A 20,032-nucleotide genomic window follows, 5' to 3' on the forward strand; every position below is an offset into this window, starting at 1 on the left:
AACTACAGGAACACATAATAGTTGTTTGTGATGATAGGCTACTAAAAGAGTTGAGATTATGCAGTTGTGATATAAAAAGTGAAATAGGCCTAATGCATCAGCAGATTTCTAGGAAACATTACATAAAAGCCCTGACATATATAATAATGACAGCAGCCTAGACGACGTCAGAGTGGAATTTACCCAAACTCTATTTCTATTTCTTGCTGTGCAGAACGGTGGGGAGGGGGGGTGAGGGGATGGGACAGCGCAGTGTACTGCAGTGTAATAAAATGCAGTGAATTGGAGGTTGGGGTCAGCCTGTGTGTCCTGAGGTGGGGGTGTAGGGAACGAGCCCATTTCGATATTGAAAATGAGGCTGGCGTTAAGGGCGGAGAGGTGGGGGGAAACTGGATCATTCACACTGGTTGGTTTCACCACCCCTCAGTAGACATACCAATCACATGACATTGTATTCCAAAGAGACAGGATATGAGGTTACATGAATTCATTATGCAATGTGTCCTCTGTATCTCACTGTAACATACTGTAAGCCACTGAATATAAACAAACACATCATAATCATCACAACCACACACACACACACACACACACACACACACACACACACACACACACACACACACACACACACACACACACACACACACACACACACACACACACACACAGTAAAAACTTGGTTCTGTCTTCTGTATCTTATTTCTGCTGTGGTGTCTATATATAGAGATTGTAAAAATGTATTAATAAACATAGACTACCATGACTATAATGAGACACCTAAAAATGCAATTATGTGGACCACTTTAATTCATGCAGCTGCAATAATTACATCTTCAAATGATTTTTATCTTCCACAATAATATAAAGAAAGGTCAGAAGCTTTCAAAACTATAAAGCAAAAGAAATGTATCTACATTTGGATTTATTTACAATGACATGTATGCTTAAGACGTGTATGTACACCTGTGCTTCTGACAGATGGGCAAGGGGGAGGGATGGAGAATGAGAGAGAAAGTGGAAGAGAAAATAGGTCAGAGGAAGAAGCAGAGGATACAGAAAAAGGACGTACATGTCTAATATAAATAGAAGGAAACAGGAAGCAGACAGAATCTAGAGCAAAGTACAAAATCACAGGGGGACAGTCAGTATTACTTCTAGACATATTTTTAAGCAAATCTTTGTATTCACAAAGGGTCACCAATCGACATTCAAGAAACCAATATAAATCAAATTCATCAGTGTGAATGAATGTACCCGGGGGACGCAGAGCCCTCTTTCTTTAAAAGCGTCTTCCTTGTCCTCCCCTAAATGGCCTTGGTCCTAATTTATAACCAATCCACACCATGTGCTCTGTTGCATGCAATATGTCTCACTCGCTCTCTCTGTGTCTCTCTCTCTCTCTCACACACACACACACACACACACACACACACAGGCACATATACACAGAAAACTCTGCCCTGGTAGGACCCCCATCTAATCCTGCTGAGTTATTTATGAGCTTCTGGCATCTGCTCCCCTCGATGACCATTCAGAATTTAAAAAAAATCTTTGAAACTGGTTACCAAGCGTGCTTCTGGAGATCCTGCATGCACTTTCTTTCAGAATTTAGTTTTAATCCTTGTCTAACATGCACATATACACACAAACACCTGCCTCTGTGTCCATGCTCTCGTTAAAACTAAACCTTGCAGGCAAAATAGATTCGTAAAGGGTGACCTAAACATTTACAAAACGTACATCTACAATGACTGCATTAATTGCTGTTTAAGGGTCCAAACTTTGCATTACGAGCTACATTTCCAACCTTACCAACAACACTAAATGTATGAAATAATAGATATATAAACGTTAAAATTTTTATTAAAAATGGAAATTTTATATAAACTATTCACATATGTCCCATCGCCCACCTGACAAACAGATAAAACGGTTCTCTGCTTTACTGTAAAGTAAGTAGACATTACAGTATATTTAGTATAAGATGCTCAATTACTTGCAGTAACCTCAACCGATTGCTTTTTATAGTTGCTGTTCCTGCACAACACTTACTATTATAACTTTAATATAAAGATTATGTTTATGCATGCATATTTTAAGCATGCGTCTCTGGAAAGCAATGCTTGTGTGCTACTTACAGTTTCATTTGTTTGAAACTGTGATGTTGAGCCTGGGTAATGATCTAGCGACAGTCATGCGACCCCAACAGATGGAGCTAACAATATCTGTTCTGTTCCCTAAAAAAATTCACTCAGCAGGTAGCACAAATGCAGTGGTTACATTTCAGGAGCATGACTAAAGTGATTGTGTTGATTCTCACATGTATTATGTTCCCTGCATCCTCACAAAATGAACAGCCCTTTGCTCCTGTGTTCATGTGCTACAAAGCCCACTTAACTGACTGACTTAATTCACATACAGAGAAATTGAAGTGGGTCCCTGCTTAAAAAAAGAACCCCACCACCTGATGAAATAAGTTGACTTTTTAAGCTAGTAAAAATAACATAGTGAAGATCTATTAAAACGATGTAATGCCTGCAGAAATTAAAACTCACAACAATGTGTATATTCTTCAGCTAAAACATGTTCAAAACCAATTGACGGATGATGTCCCAGAGGTCCACATCTAATTAAGATCAGCAGGCAGACACAGACGTGGTTATAGATTTTATTGTCATATCCACTTGTGCTGTTTGGAATAGCAAGGAATTGCCTGTCACCTACTGGCCAGAAATGGTCAAGATTAGCCGCAAGACCACTTTTTCTGCATAGCATTTTAGTGACATCCAGTAACATTTTTTTCTGTGTAAAAACAATTATAACACAAATCAGCAAAGATGAGGCGTTATACACCATAACTGACGTTACTTCTAGTTTGTTGTCACATTGGAATTGTATGGTAAAACAAGTTTGTTTCATAGGGAGACTCTGTGCACTGCTTTGTTGTGTGCTATAGGTACATTTTATCATATGCAGTTTCATTTTTGCATATAATGCACAGTACACTGCAGAAACAGGAGTAGTGTCTATAACAACTAGAACAAAACTATACATTTCATTTAGACATTTCTACATTTTGCTTTACATCAGTCAGCTATCACTTCCTATCTCATCAGTCTCAAAATTGCACCACAAACTTTGACACACTTTATGTTTAGCCACTGAGCCGCTTTGATGTCACTGCTGTTCTATAGTTGTGGTATTCAGCATTTACACACTTTTTTCCTTTAGCAGAGTTAAAAATTCTACCTTTAAACACCTTTGTGAAATAACAATAAAATAATTCAGAAAAACATACAGTTCCAGCAATTATTCAGGGGCTGTGATTTCACATAATTAATTTCATGCTTTCAAGAAGTCGCTTGACAAACTATTATACTACCATAATCATTTTAATTCTGCATACAGGTTGTCTTCCCTAACCTAAATCATACATGCATGTTACGTATTACTCTGGAGCTGCAGGAAATTGAAAAAAAAAACTAAAATAAAAAAACTAAAACCTAAAATACATCACACCTTATACCAGTGGTTCTTAAACTGGGGGCCTTGGCCCCCTGGGGGGCCCTGAGATTGTGCGGGGGGCTCCAGTTTGATAAAATTGTATAAAATCCATTAATTTATTATGGATTCTGTGTAATTTAACCTCAGCAAATTAAGGCTACTAACCAACAGCATTACAGTGTATATTTTTTAAGTTTTGTTTAATTAAAATGTTATGTTTTAGCATGTTTTATGTACACAAGGTGGGCCGCACACCGATAAAGCTTGAGAACCACTTCCTTATCTAGAAAATGTTTAATGTAAATGTTCGTGCACACATTATATTTAAAAAAATAAATAGCACGAAAGTGGTTCACTGGCTCGTATTCATAGGGGGACCACTAGCACCCAGCACCTGTGTACCATATTGTGCTATGTAGAACCATAAGTGGTGCTATAGTTGTGCTATTACACCACTTATGGTTGGTTTCTCTATGGTTATGGGCCAATGAAAGACTTTTAATGCTATTCGGCACCAATTTATTTTAAAATGTTGTTGTTGTGTTTAGTGCTTTGCACTGGTTTATTGTTTAGTGTATTACAATATTTTTTTACATATTTGTATGATCTAGGCCAACGGTCCGAGCCTCACAGAGCAGGTGTGTTTCTAAATGCAGTTTACTCTTTGTCCTCCCACAGTGGGTGAGTTGTTGTATAAAGTCACTTCGGAATGTCAACACAAAATTTGTGTGAAAAATGTGTTTGTCACCTCGACAGTTTAGTGTGAGAGTAAAATAGGCTACTATAACATTTTTAGGTTAAGCATTTCCTTTATTTTGGCCACCCCCTAAATTTTCCATTAAACAGCTCAATTTCACTACTTTCATGTCATTTGCATTAACCACCTCTTCTTTCCTTCTTTTTAATGTTCTCGTTCATTTCAGTGTATATAGTTAGCACAATTTAACTGTAAATTTGCACAAAAAAAATCCAAGTCTGCTAACAACTTTATAAATCTGATGTGTTTTTTGGGGGGTATAGAGACATGCTTGGTGGAAACTCCCACAAAGGGCATAATTTCCTTTTAACCGAGATCAAAGAAATGACTGTTCAAGAAAAGAAAAAAAACCCAAATGGCAGAATGTAAGATGACTAGTAGACTAGGGTGTAGGCAATAACATCCTACCTCAAAACAGAACCAGGAACAAGGTAGAGGAAGCTGAGTTGTTTTAGCGCAGCAGCCATGAACCAAAACAACAACTTTCTTTGTGCTCTTTATATTCTCGCCTTTTTGCAATCAGGTAAGTGCTCATTATGTGAAATACCTACATAATGTTAACGTTTGTACGTATACTTGAAAACTCCAAAGCCATTCGGTATCAGTTTGAGCGGAGAATGGTATTGAGTTGGAATAAATATGGCAACACAATAAATGTTAGAGCAACAGATTAAACGTTACAATTCATTGATAAATGGAACTCTTTGTAAGTCAACACCATAATGACAGATTTTCAGCTACACAAATACTCAAACAAGCGTTCGACTTACATGCTCTGACAAAAATTGTGTTTGAAATAGTGCTGATTGTCATTACTATTTTTATATAACTTTGTTATGAGAATATAGGACACAAATATATGTGTGTGTTGTGTTATTAGCCTTTTCATGTCTTGTTTTGCTTTTATTAATCTTTTTTATTCTGAGATTCACTTATCAAAAATCTTTAAAAAAAAATTTATTGTATTGCTTATTAGCCATTTTCACAATCATTCATAACCGATTTGACAACTGATGTAAAAATTGAGCCTTTTGTTTAACATAATAATTAAACTGTATATTCAGGGGAATAAGGATCATATTTAAAGTACACCTTTTGTCATTATATGTAATATGGACCATGTGATGTAAATGACTGTGTTACGCATTTGATATTTATTACTTGTTACAATGCTGTGGTTTAAGTATGGCAAGTGGCAACCACAACTATTCAGAAAATAAAAACCAAACAAATAATCTCATTACAGCTTCAGATATAAAATTTTTTATCAATCAGTAAATAAAAGCGTATCATAAAACATACATATCATTAAAGACTAACTTACCCACTGCTTGTTGTTTTTGCTATAATACAATACTAACAATACTATTGTAGTATTATTTTGATTTAATTTTTTTTATTGCCTTAATCATTCTGCTAACCATTCATTATCCAGTATTATTTTTTACTTTCATTTAACCTTCGTCATCATTCTCATCTTACTGTCCCCATCTTCTTTACTGTCTTTAAACAGGCAAATCAAACACTGAAGTATCAATCAGTCACAGTCCATACAAAGAGGGTCGCAATGTGACCTGTGTTCTTTCAGGAAAAGAAAATATGACTCAGGTCAACTGGGAAATGCGAAGAGGCCTAAATCACACAAAACTCGGCACATTTCATCCAACCTTTGGTACTCACATTCCACCTGAATATAAAGCTGAAGTTGAAATCCAGGGCAAATCATCTCAACATTCAATATCTTCCCTTGTCTTTAAAGTAGCAGTAAATGAAAGTGTGCTAATCTGTTGTGCGTTTGTAACATTTCCTTCGGGTAAACTGGAGCAATGCACTGACATCAGTAAGAAAGACGACAGCATCAACACATCTATAAAAGGTATTGTGACATTCACAATCAATTCTATTCATAATTACTCACATATTCAATCTATTCATTCACATTTTTGTGTGTTAGTGTGAGGGCATCATTATCTTATGCAATTTACTTGTCATATAGCTTTTACTCACATGAAACGAGAACCAGGGATGGGAATATTTGGACATTTTGGTGCAATGGTCATCGGATCTATTCTATCTCTTTCTACTCTGACCATCCTATTCTTCATATGCAGAAAGAGCAACTGTAGGAGGTACTGTGCATCCATTACACAATAACAACAATAAATAACATTTACATCATTCTCACATTAGACAGCAAATAAATACATAAATAATTAATATAACAAAAAAAGATATATATTCTCAATCATTGCCACACACACTTTTAAATTACTTGTTAAAAAAAGCAATCTGAGGGATATTTAATCTTGCAGGAGGCAGTCCTTTGATATATCTGTGCAACTGACAGAACCGCCAGCTGAGGTAAGAAATTTGCATATTAAAAATAAAGTTATGACATAAGTGATGATATATATATATATATATTAAAGGGCTCTTCAGTACTGTGCTAAAACCAGAAAATGTCATTCAGCACAACATTAAACAGTTCAAAAATTATTCACAGTGCGTCATGGAAACTTAGAAAGTGCAGTGCTGTTTTTTTCTGTTTCCTTTCAATCTCAAACTTAGATTATTGTATGAAGTGATTAAAGGTAACACGGTTTCCTGTTGTTTTCTTAAGAACATACACAGAGTGGTTACAGAGTGACTGTTGCTCAGCACTGACAATTCTCACGGGCCTCGTTTGCCACAAAACACTTAAATTATGAGAAGACAATTATGAGTTACATCATTGTGGTTATATATTTTTGCAATATTTAAATAAGAATGCTAAGTAAAATAGTGTTAATGTGTTACTTTAGACACAAGAAGAAGAATCACCTCCAATTCCTCCAAGTTCTTCACATGGCTTTGACCCCTCCAAACTTTATGCCAAGATCAAAAAAGACCTTTTCTATGGCCGCTTGTGGAAGTCTTACCAAGGCCAGCCCAAGGCATGGACACAAGACTGCATGACTGATCAAGGACATGTTTATCACCTGCTAGGACAGAGCCCTTCACCAAAGAGAAATGCGGAGGCCGGCTCCTTGGGGCCGGATGAAGCTAAATGATTTTCTATAAGCAGCAAAAGTATATATTTCAGTCTTTGTCTTAATCAGAGGAACTTTGCCATATTAAGTAAAATACAGCATACCGGAATGTATTATTAGATGAAAATTTAATAAAAGTATATTTGTTTACATTTTACTATTTATTTGACTTTAGACTCTTCCAGTGTGTCTAAAACAACACAACATTCAATATGGATAAATGCATTATATTAGGAGAATATACTAAATTATACTTATTGCAAATGTATTGGGAGTTTGACACTCCACTAATGGATTTAAAAGAATTATAGACACTGCCGTCTCTAGATTCAAGAGGACCGAAGCAAAATTATAATTAGAGTTAGCCAGCAGTCAAGATGCAGATAATGCCATTTTTGGGGACTCTCTTTTGGTTCTATTTTTCCGCTTGGAGTTGCTGAAATCTCACTTTTTTTTTTTTTTTAAACATGTCCTCACACGTAGACCAACAGAATAACAGTAGACAAACTTGCAATATCGCTATTAATCCGCTTGGTGGAGACACAATACTGTTTTTGAAAAGAAGACGGGCGTTCAATTTTTTCCGGGAAGTTTATTTTGCTACCTTTTGCTGACAATTAAACTTTACACTCCTTTACACGCAGGTTTATAAATGATTGACATTAAGTTCCAAGATAATTATCAACATGAAAAATCATAAAAGTTTGTAGCCTTTTAACACGAAACGTTTCATAATTCATATACTGCAAGCTGGCAAAGTCCATGCTCGATGCTGAGATGAGTTTCGTCACAGACCGGTGAGGTTCACGAGACTCGGCGTGTGTCACGCGGTAAGTGACAACAACATTTTTGTCTTTGCGTTTTAGTTTTAAGTGAATGAGGGTCATGTTTTTTAAATCTTATTTAACATACTGAACTATTTGTTTTATTCTAGTAAACGTGTACTGTGGTAACCAGGTTGTTGGCAAATTGTAATACTATTTGTGTGGTTAATTATTATTACAAATTACCATATTTATTTCTAAAAAAAAAAATGTATTAAAAATTACTGTAGTAAAATGCACATATTGTCATGAATTGCCAGTTCAGACTAGTTTCTGCTATAGTACATCTGGCATTATGCTCCATTTAAAATTCTTTGCATATTCATGTTTACAGTGTGTATGACATGTAGCCTACATATTTGCTCCCCTTTCTTTATTGTCTTACATTCCTGATATCTTAACTTGTTCTTAATCGTGATTTCACTAGTTTTTTATTTTTATTCTGCATATAATTTTATTGCATACTGTGGGAAAAGTGTTGTACAAAGCATTTCGCCATATATCTATACTGTGCACGGTCACATGTGATTTGAAATGTGGTTCATCTTCGTAGAAGCAACATCAAATGGGCACCAGATGTTAAACAGATTTGGGTATAGCCCGGGAACTTGCTTTCGATTAACTTTTACTTTCGATTTAGATTGCACAATACTACAGTTAACAAATAAGGGAACTTACATTCAAGTAACTTTTACTTTCGATTCAGGTTGAACAATTTTACAGTTAACAATCACAGTACATTAAGTAATTGAAGATTTTTATCATTTGGAGGAAACCTTTAATCTATCTTTGTTTAATTTGTTGTAATGTATGTTACTGTGCAGTGGTAATAATGGATTCACATCGTGTTGGTGAGAGTGAAGGGCTGACTTTCTACATCGCCAGGCCAAAGGATTATGACGATGTGATAGCCATATCACAAGATATATACGAGGGCAATGATTACCTTCCACATCGCTATCACTTTTGGATGACTGAACCAGACAGACTGGTTTTTATAGCAAGGAGGGGCAGCAAGTTGGTAAGTGATGAGAGTTAAAGTGTGCTAGATTTTTGCCTTATCTCAGTGTCAGAAGACATAAGAGAAGAATATTTACAAAAAATATGGAAAATAATCAGTCCCAACAAAAAAGTGAATAAGTATGAGGTGATACGTATTCACTGTTGATGCATTTCTCAATACTGAACAATTATATAAATCGAAGATTTTAACCGAAAGTTAAACAGAGTTTAAACATAAATCAAGCAATAGGATATCATGAAAACTTTTACTATTGTTACTTAAAGCAATGTTTCTTACAAAAATGAAAATACTCCCACCCTTATCACCCCAGATGTAAATGACTTCTTTTATTTACGTAGACATAAACTAATTATATTTAAATGTCGTCATGTTGTCCTATATGGTACTTAAAATAGTGCATCTCCAAAAATCTCAATTAAGAAGGCTAACAAATCGGTAAAATCATGATTTACTGTGTAAATCCAATCATTTTAAGAAGCCAGTGGTAGAGTTAGGCCTGGGCAAACATTAACCTGGCATTGTGTTACGCAACATTGTGTAAGTTAAACTCTGTCCTGAGGCCCAAGACTGCTTTTTATACTAGGGGCCTTTAGACTTTTGCATATGGTATTAATAGCAAAGAAAAATAAATGCAAACACTCCACTCTAAATTATCTGTATAATGCTGAATAGGAAATTTGATTTTTTAGAATTTTATTTTTATAAATAAGTGACAACGAGGACACCTGTTAAATTAGTAATTAAAGACAGATAAAGAAAACAAAGCATTATAATAGTGACAGTGCTTTCCTGAACAAAGACAACATCAATCTGTATTTGTGAAACATCAATATATAAAACATGTGATTAAATTTTTAACCTGTTGCTATAATTTCCTTTCAGTCGGTAAATTCAAATTCAACGTCTCATTGATGACCGACGTATTGTGAACTGGCTATATAGACCTATCTGCTTCGAGTGTAACTAGAAAGAGCCAATGAATACTGGCATGAAGTATTCGTATTTTCTCTGCCGTGGGAGAATAAATAGATGGCAGGTGCCCTCAGTGGTGTAGTGGTGCCTGGAGAAGTGGGTATCCCCTAATTTATGCCCCCATTATTATTTATTTATTTTAAGTAGAAGTGGATATACCCCATACCATCAAATAAAGAAGTTGGTATACTCCGTTTCCTCTAAAAGAGCTGCACAGATGTGTTCATGTCTTATTAAAGATGTCTTTCCATCCGTGTGTTTCTGGATGCGGTTGTTATTTGGCACCTGCGGACGGTCACGATCATTGCCTGGCATGCTTTTAATGTTCCGTCGGCCTTAGTACACGATGTAACTGCAGAAGTGTCAAGTTTTAAATAGGAAAAACATCAAAACTCCGTGGTTATTTTTGAGCGCGATGCTAATGGTCTAATCAGATTCAATGGATAGTGCTAAGTTATGCTAAAAGTGCTAGCGCCAGACCCGGAGATCAGCTGAATGGATTCCAAAACGTTAAAAATCATGTGTTTAACTCTAGGGGAGCTGGAAAATGAGCATATATTCCAAAAAAGTGAAGTGTTCCTTTAAGGTCAAGAATCCACTAGCTCAAAAGGGGTGGAGTTCCCATCCCGATGGCCCGGCAAGCCGCGTAGGGCGCGGGGCGCCATAACTTACACTTACATTGTACCTCGGGCATCTACGGAAAGCCTCGAGTCGGGCACCAGCACCACGCCCAGTTGCCCCACTGCGGGGACATCTGTGGTGCCGTTGGTCCCACTGGCTCTGTGCCTGGGGGCGTGGTTAAACTTTCCCAGCCCATCCCACTGGCTCTGTCACACTGTCAGACTCGGCTAGGGGGATGGGCAATTTGGTATGTCCAATTCACCTAACTTGCATATTTTTGGCCTATGGGAGGAAACCGGAGTACCCGGATAAATCCACGCTGACACAGGGAGAACAGGCAAATGCCATCTGAGACCTTTTTGCATTGAGGCAACAGTGCTACCCATTTTGCCACCCCTAGTACAGTACTTATTTGCTTTAAGGGTCTAATGTAATCTTATGTTATTGGGGCATGCATGAATTGTTATATAACTAGAAAAATATTTTTATATACAACTAGATTTAACTACAGGTGTACAGGTATAGCTTGAATGCACTTGAACCACTTTGGATAAAAGTGTCTGACACATGCGTAAAATGTACATAAAATAATGGATTTCCACTCAGCTTTCTTACAGATGTTACAACAAATTTAGATTTTTTACCATATGTTGATGCATGACTATTTTAACCTGTGCAATACAAAGAAGTCCTTGCTTGATTTCAGGTGGCGCTGGAGTCAAGTCTTATAGTGGATGGAGGTGAAACAGTGGTGGTTGAGGGATTAAGGGTGTGTCCAAGTGAAAGAGGCTGTGGTCTAGCTGGAGTCATCCAAAGATTTGTTGACGGGTACCTAAAGAAGACCTATCCCAAGTTGAAGAAAAAGCGCATTACAAGGCAAAATGTCCCGGGAGCTGAAAACATGGCCAACTTTACATTTCTGGCCAGAAGGGTAAGTAAAATTTAAAATGGCATTTATTCACATGAATTTTATTGTCATATTTGGTGCAGAACATCCAAGCTATTACAGAAATGAATGAGGCAGTGTTCCACCAAAAATGTATAGTGTTTTTAGACTGTTCATGAGAAAGAGGACTGTCTTCTTCCCTTATACCATTACTCTTATATACCATTTTTATAATACTATTATACATAATGTAACAAAGATGATGCCGGGTCTGGCATATGTTTGTACCTATTTCATTATTTCACTATTTAAATATCAGGCACGGCTGGGTGACCAACACCTAAATTTATAGTTACCAAATAAGGCGCATCATTGTGACCGAATTTTTTAAACATGGCAAGGAGTGTGATATTTCCGGCTTTTCAAATCGATGAGTTTTGTACAAAATCAGAGCATTTGAGAAAGACAGGATATCAGGAGCTACAAAAAATTACGGTAATTGGAAAATGTGTTTTTTAACCATAAACCACGCAATCACATTGTATTATACCAAATACACAAAATAACGTTGTTTTAGCAATAAAATAGATGCCCTTTAAAGCAACACCAAAGAGTTTTTTTTACATTAAAATAACGTTTCCAAAAATGTTTCAGTGGTTCATCCACTCAAAACAGGGTGAATGGCACTTTAACATTCGCTTTGCAGCCCTCTATCGGCAAAAACCGCACTAAAGAAGTTTCCAACCGTCGGGTAGTGGTCCTGTAGTTCGAGTGAAAACTACACAAACTTGCTTTACGGCAGACCTACAATCCAATCAGAGCCAGCTATGCTGCAGTATTACGACAGGGCTAATGAACAATTACGCTTCTAACCTGTAGGGGGAGCAAAGAGCAGGAACTCTTTAGTGTTGCTTTAAGAAATACTAAAGACAAATTTGGTATATTGGTATATTAGTTACCAAATTAGTTCACGAAAATTGTATAATTACTAAGTGTACTTGAAAAAGTGCTTTTTAGGGCACCTTTTCCATCTGGGATAGCATTTGTGAACTTGTGACACCCATGATTGAGCCTTATGTAAAAGGATTCATAGGGATCTGTTGTTTTGATTCTAGCATATTATCTCATCTCACATGTGCTTCACAAAGTTTTGTTATGTAATCTGGAATTTGCTTGTAATCTAAATTCTTCTAGCATACATAGCAATATTAATCATCTGCCACCATTCACAAGATTAAATGTCTCTTTAATTCCTTTACCTTTCCACCATATTTTTCCACAATGATGAACTTATTATTTTTCTGTCTTATATATCAGGCTATCTTGTCTCTGCATGGGAATTCTGAAAGCATAGATGACTTTGTAACATATCTGATGGCAAAACTTGATTCGTCAGATGGATCCAACACTAGGCATCCTCTAGAAACAGGACAGATAAAACAAAATGCATTAATGCCCGTTCTTCTGGATCCAGACCTGCCATCCAGACTTCAGCTTCCAGGGGGTGCTATCATCCAGGATTGGCAGCCTTTGAAAATTATCGAGAGTAACTTTGAGATCTTGGCCAGGCAAAACTTGTCATGGTTTGTGGATGGTTTTACTGAGAAACCTTTGTTCATGAGCTTTCACACACCTCCATATCCTATTCCATTAAATGGAGGGTCTGTACGCCTAAACATCGACATGTTTGGGACAGATGTGTCACTAGCAAAGAGAGCACTAACAGCCCATCTGAATACTGTGAAAGGTGAGATTAAGTGCGGAGTTGTGATTCATATTTTTATGCATCAAAGTCTATGGGAAGATTTGAGGCAGTTTTGTGAAGGCCATGATGGGGTGAAGCAGTGGAGGGAATACTGGGAGCAGCTTTTTCTGGAAAGGGATATATAATTATTTCCAGGGTAGAGAGAACAAAAGGTAGATGCTGTAATGGGACGAACATAAAGAAAGACTCGTTTAATTCTCTACTGATTGTTTTTTTTATTGCTCACAATGATGTTGTTAGTTGTAATCTCAATACAAATATAAATTTAGCTTCAATCAAAAAGGAGTATTTAGTCATTTAAATCAGAATGGTGATGTAGTGATTTAAAGGTGGAGTGTGCGAATTTTAGTGACATCTAGTTGTGAGATTGCGAAATGCAACCAACAGCTACTCCTCAATTTCAAAACGCATATAAACACAGCACAAACATGTCATCGTCTGAGACAACATAAAGAAGAAATGCTCTCTGTAGAACAGTTTGTACGTTTAGGGCTACTGTAGGACAGCGATTTCCATGTAAGGGGACCCACGATGTATGTGAATAAAAAACGGCTCATTCTAAGGAAATAAAAACACTACAGTTCAGTATGTAAGATCTTTATACACCACTGATAATATAGTTATGTATATTAGATTGCATTTCTGTCAAGAGATCCTTCTAGAAGTTACACAATGCACCTTTACGATTATCCTTTTAAAATGATTTTTAAGAATCAAGTAGGCTACTGTACAAGTCTATAATCAGTTTGCATCGCCTATTTAGGTAAATCATAATAAAAATGAAAAATAATTCAGTCACAGTGTCTGTGTGGTTATTACACTCATTGCTGCGTTGAGAATAAAGGAGGTTAAAACTGTAGAAAATCAGCTTCTTTTTTGTAATTGCCGTTCATGATGGAAAAGCCTATATATATATCGATCACGCTACTCCTTGTTCAAACGTGGGGAAACTAACCCACAAAGAAACCACAAATATTACTCAATTTAGTTAGTATATATCTGTTATTATCCTCTAATTACATGTGAACTTCAAGCATACTGAATACACAATACATTGACGTATGCCAGATTTTGTTGCGACAATAACCCTGGGGATAGGATTATTTCGGTTGTGGCTAGAAGGGATACAGCTACGGTCATAATCTCGTAAAATCGTGCCGATGAGCGCTGTTTTCATCATATTGCGACCCGCAAACCTAACCCTAAACCCAACATTTGAAAGGATTTAGCCTGTAGCTGTATCCTATCTAGTCAGAACCGTTGTTTTCGTCGTAATCCTACCCCCAAATCTAACCATAAACTCAACATCTCGCGATATTTGCCCGTAGCTGTATTGCATATAGCCAGAACCGATTATTTCTGTAGAAACAGTGACCTCTGCTGGTGCGTGATTTCAATTTATTTTACATTACAGATTAGCCACTTTATAAAATTAGTTTGAGGTTTTAGTTAACGAGATTAAAACTATTTTAATGATATGTAGTTACATGCAGCACCTGACATACAGATAAACGAGCAAATAAAGCCATTTTGACCAGAAAACAAAAAAGTTTAAAAGTATTATTCTGAAATATGTGCTTGACTTAACATTCTCTGAGATATAAGCAGCAAAAGTTTTGTCTTAATAGGAGGAACTTTGCCATATTAAGTCAAATACAGCATACAGAAATGTATTATTACATGAAAATTAAACAAAATAATTTGTAATATATCGTTAATATTTTTTATAATTATTCGACTTGGAGACAAAAACTCTTCCAGTGTGTCTAAAACAACATCCAATATGGCTAAATGCACTATATTATGACTAATGTAATAATTATATTTATTGCAAATGTATTGGGAGTTTGACACTCAACTAATGGAAATGAAAGAATTAAAGAGCACCTATTCTCTGATAACATTACCTTTGGTGTGTAAGTGTTTACATTAACGATATGCACAAGGTACAAACCTCAAAGTAAACGAATACGTGAGTTATCGTCTCCAACATAAATCTCTTTTCTTGGACTACAACAAACACACGGATTGTAGTTTACTTCTTGGGCCGGATGACGTGGACAAGACCGTCATTATCACAACTCACCCTACAGTCACATTATACAAAAGTGAGCGACACCGAGCGACACGCACTCGCTTGATGGGCGTTTCTTGGGTAGTATCTAAAAGCGGTATCAAAAGTCACTTAAGAGGTATTGTTAAGTTAAAAGAACGGTGTTTTTGGATTTAAAAGTATTTATTTCTCGATAAAAGTAACAAAATATATGAGATAAATGGGCACTCCCATTGAAAATGAATGGTAGCCTGTCGCTCTGTCTTTGTCTCTTGTAGCTAATGTGACTGGGGGGTCAGCCTGTAACTCCTGTTAGCATTGCAATGTGAGCGAATGTTTTAAACATGGTAAGGAGCATCACATTTCTAGACTGAGGTCAGAGGTATTCAGGCCAATCACAACGTAGGCTACAGATAAGCTGTCCAATTAGGAACACAGATCAAGTTCCAGATCATGTTTTGTACAAAATCAATGCATTGAGGAACATAGCTATCTGGAGCTACAAAATGTATGGTAGGCCTATGTGGAAAATAATGAGGTTTTTAAGCCAAAACCATGAGAAGAAATTATACCAAATACACAAAATAATGTTGTTTTTGGCAATTTAAAAGGAATGGCCGTCTCTAGATTCAAGAGAATGATGCGAGTTAGCCAGCAGTCAAGATGCAGATAATGGCAATTTTTATAGGCGGGGTTCAATGGTATTTCAAGCATTCTGACTTATTAACACAGTTATAGAGTTGTTTCCTCATGCTAAACGTAGGCAAAGTGTCAAGAAAGCAGTTGGACGTGTTACAGAGTATTTCTGTGCCGAATGCACTTCGCCAGGGTTCGTACAAGTTTCGGAAAGTTTTTTTCGATTACAAGTTCAACTGATGTTTCAGGGGTTTTCTATACGTTTCACTTCTTTATATGGGCACTTCCCCCGGAAAACCCCGCCCACCCGTCAATCAGCGGGAGACGCTAGAGCTTGCAAACATCTTATCACGCCACTCAGCTTTGTTTAATTTCAAAACTCAACAATGGCACGAAAGATGAAGTGTGTTTTTGGATGTAAGGAGAAGAAATCCAGCCTTATGAAAACAATGGCTATAGTTTATCATCCGGGGTAGCAGCGGAGTTTTGCGTGTGATGGTTGCGGTGGATTTTCCCAACCGGGTCATGATTTGCACGTGGTAAGTAAGACTTCTGTCTTATGTTGGAAATAGTCGCGTGCATATTATATAAATGACATGAACATGTAGTGAATCATAAGTTAAAGCAACAATATGTAGTTTTTTTTACCTTTAAATAATGTCTCTACAATTATTTTAGTGATAGAACAACTTTTAAATGGACAAATTGTCCTGCAACCTGAGCAGCCTCCTAGCTGCTACAAGCACACCCTGAAAGTGGCGGTGGAGGGTAGGAAACACAGCCCCGCCCCTCCCCCTGCCTGCAGAAGAGTGTCTGATACCAGGCACTGTTGCGCTTTTCAACCACATGGGGGAGCTGTAAGTCATTTTTACATGGAAACTACATAGTGTTGCTTTAAAACAGTGTTGTATAGTATTGCATGACTCGTACTCGCTCCTCCCGCGGTATAACTCCTCCTTCTTCATTTTTTCGTACGTTATCGGAAAGATCCGGTAAAGCTAATCTTTCTTTTATAAATCTGATTAAACTAAAGACTCTTCGGAGATATAAAGGATGTCATACTACTCTATAGGTACTCCAGATTAACATCAGAAATGCAGAAACAGCGTGTGTTACGTGAGCTTTAAGGACTCTCATTTCTATTCTTTCTGCTTGTAGTTGCTGAATTCTGACTTTTACCATCAACTATTTTTTAGACCTTTATGTCCTCACATACAGGCCATGTATGAATAACAGTAGACACACCTGCAATATCGCTATTAATCCACTTGGTGGAGACACAATACTGTTTTTAAAAAAAAGAAGCGTTTTAAATATCTCCGGGTTGTTTAATTTGCCAACTTTTGAACTTCACTCCTTTACGCGCAGGTTTACAAATTATGGACATGAAGTTTCAAGATGATTAACAACATGCAGGATTAAAAACTAACAAATATTTGTAACCCTTTAACATGAAACGTTTCATACTGCAAGCTGGCAAATTTTAAGTCCATAACAGATGCTGGAGGCTGAGATTTGTGAACGGTGGGGTAAGATACTTGGCGTGTGTCACGCGGTAAGTGACAACAACATATTTGAAAATAAAGGTGTCTTCCTTTTTCTGCAAACCAGAACTGTTTTATTGGTGTTATGCTGTTTATTGTTGTAAACTATTGTTTTATTCTAGTAAAAGTGTACTGTGGTAACCATGTTGTTGGCAGATTGTAATACTATTTCATGTTAACGATATGCAAAAGGTACAAACCCCAAAGTAAACGATGACCCAAGTTATCGTCTCTAACGTAAAACTCTTTTCTTGGACTACAACAAACACATAGATTGTAGGCAACAGTTTACTTCCTGGGTGTGGTGATGTAGACAAGAACGACATTATCTTAATTCCTCTCGCTTGGACTCACAGACCCACAGTGCTTTTCAAATCGATGAGTTTTGTACAAAATCAGTCCCTTTCAGGAAGAGAGGGATATCTGGAGCTACAAAAATGTGGAAAATAATGTGTTTTTTGAACCATTAACCACACAAACACATTGTATTATACTAAATACACAAAATAATGTTGTTTTTAGCAAGGAAACAGGTGCATGCAGTGGTGATAATGGATTCACATTGTGTTAGTGAGAGTGAAGGGCTGACTTTCTACATTGCCAGGCCAAAGAATTATGACGATGTGATAGCCATATCACAAGATATATACGAAGGCAATGATTACCTTCCACATCGCTGGATGACTGAACCAGACTGTTTTTTATAGCAAGAATGTAAATGACTTTTTTTATTCAGTTAGACATAAATAAATTATATTTTAATGTCGTCATGTTGTCTTCCTATGATACTTAAAATAGCGCAGTTTCAAAAATCTCAGAAAAGAAGGGTCAAAAATCAGAAAATCATGTTTTACTGTGTAAATCCAATAATTTTTAAAAGCCAGTAGGAGAGTTAGGCCTGGGGATACATTAACCTGGTATGGGTTTACGCAACACTAGTTAAACTCTGTCCTGAGGCCCCAGACCTGAGGGCTTTTAGACTTTGCATATGGCATTAATTGGAAAGAAAAATAAATGGAAACACTCCAATCTAAATGATCTGTATCATGCTAAATATATTTTTTAAATATATTTTTATAAATAAGTGACACTGAGGACACTCGTTAAATTAGTAATTAAAAGACACATAAAGACAACAAAGCATTATGATAGTGACAGTTTTCCTGAACAAAGACAACATTAATCTATATTTGTGAAACGTGATGATATTTTTAACCTGTTGCTGTAGAGATTTCATCTGCGTTTTTGCTTCTCATTAAAAGGTCGTACCAGATTTGAACACCTTTTTTAAATGACCTCATTTTAACATAAGATATTAAGATAACAAAATAAATAAAAGAATAGGAATGTGCTGGTACAGTAAGTTTTGCTTCAAGGGTCTAATCTCATGTTATTGAGGCCTGCATGAAATTAGAACAGAACGAAAGGTTTGTTATATAACTACATTTAACTACAGGTAGTAAACAGGTATAACTTGAATAAATTTATGTTTCAATGCAAGTGGTACAATGTGCTCACACAGATGACAACAGAATTCAATGTTAAAGTTAAACAATAACAACTCAATGTTGGGAAACACCTCCCACCTTAAATCTGTCCACCAATCACCCACTGTATGCATATAAGGGACTGTTTACACTTGGTATTAAGATGTGTTTTCGTCGATCGGATCACAAGTGGACGAGAAAGACACATCATGTTTACACCTGGTATTTAAATACGTCTGTTTTGTCCACTTTTGACCGCTTCTGTGAGGGGGTGGTCTTTGGAGACCGTGAGCGAGTCTCTCTGTTGTCATTTAAATGCGAGCGGGAGTAATGATGAGTTTATATGGACACAAACTAATATTATGTCGGAGTCCGTTGCTTGTGTTGTAAGGAAATATGTGTTTCGCGTGCATATTATATAAGGATATGTTGTAAGGAAATATGTGTTTCATGTGTTTTGTACATGAATATGTTAAAGCTTTCTCTGATATTTCAGCGCAATTGATGAAATAAGATTGCGCAACCTTTTCATGCTTGCAAAATGAAACTACGCGGAGATCAACCGCTTTAGTTTTATCAATGAAAGGCTAAAAATATCACCGTGTGTGTTCATCCATGTGTTCAGAAGTCAGAAAAGACGTAAAACATTGTGTCGTGTACCTCAGATTAGATAAATGGGTGGAGAAAAGGCGGTCCGTGTGGCTGTCCGAACACATTCAACCACAAAAGCAATCCGATCGAAAGGGTTTTCGACTACCTCTGAGTGTGGTTGAAAGTGCTCGAAAGTGGACAAGCTCAAAACTTTTTGAACAACAGTTACACCTGGCATTAATGTCATCCACCGATCAACGAAAATGCATGTTAATGCCAAGTGTAAACAGCCTCTTAGACAACACCCCTGAGTTTACAACAACCAATCACTACCAA

General features: G+C 36.7%; 2 protein-coding genes across 4 annotated transcripts; both read left to right on the forward strand.

The window, feature by feature from the left end:
* Window positions 1-317: 317 nt before the first annotated feature.
* On the forward strand, window positions 318-7,443 carry LOC135730848 (uncharacterized). Its single transcript, XM_065248825.2, has 5 exons — window positions 318-4,787; window positions 5,778-6,140; window positions 6,261-6,393; window positions 6,577-6,625; window positions 7,066-7,443. The coding sequence occupies exons 1-5, from the start codon at window positions 4,730-4,732 to the stop codon at window positions 7,312-7,314; spliced, it is 852 nt and encodes a 283-aa protein (XP_065104897.1). The 5' UTR covers window positions 318-4,729; the 3' UTR covers window positions 7,315-7,443.
* Window positions 7,444-7,762: 319 nt separating this feature from the next.
* nat16l (N-acetyltransferase 16, like) lies at window positions 7,763-14,180 on the forward strand. Of its 3 annotated transcripts, none has more exons than XM_065248824.2 (4): window positions 7,763-8,123; window positions 8,942-9,138; window positions 11,441-11,665; window positions 12,938-14,180. In XM_065248824.2, exons 2-4 carry the CDS (start codon window positions 8,950-8,952, stop codon window positions 13,508-13,510), a joined length of 987 nt encoding a protein of 328 aa, XP_065104896.1. In that variant the 5' UTR covers window positions 7,763-8,123; window positions 8,942-8,949; the 3' UTR covers window positions 13,511-14,180. The 3 variants fall into 3 exon arrangements, with proteins under 3 accessions (XP_065104896.1, XP_065104893.1, XP_065104895.1); XM_065248821.1 differs by lacking the exon at window positions 7,763-8,123 and adding an exon at window positions 8,743-8,823; XM_065248823.2 differs by lacking the exon at window positions 7,763-8,123 and adding an exon at window positions 8,806-8,852.
* The last annotated feature ends 5,852 nt before the right edge of the window (window positions 14,181-20,032 follow it).

The sequence above is a fragment of the Paramisgurnus dabryanus genome, chromosome 2 (genome assembly GCF_030506205.2).
Source record: "Paramisgurnus dabryanus chromosome 2, PD_genome_1.1, whole genome shotgun sequence".
Taxonomy (NCBI): Eukaryota; Metazoa; Chordata; class Actinopteri; order Cypriniformes; family Cobitidae; genus Paramisgurnus; species Paramisgurnus dabryanus.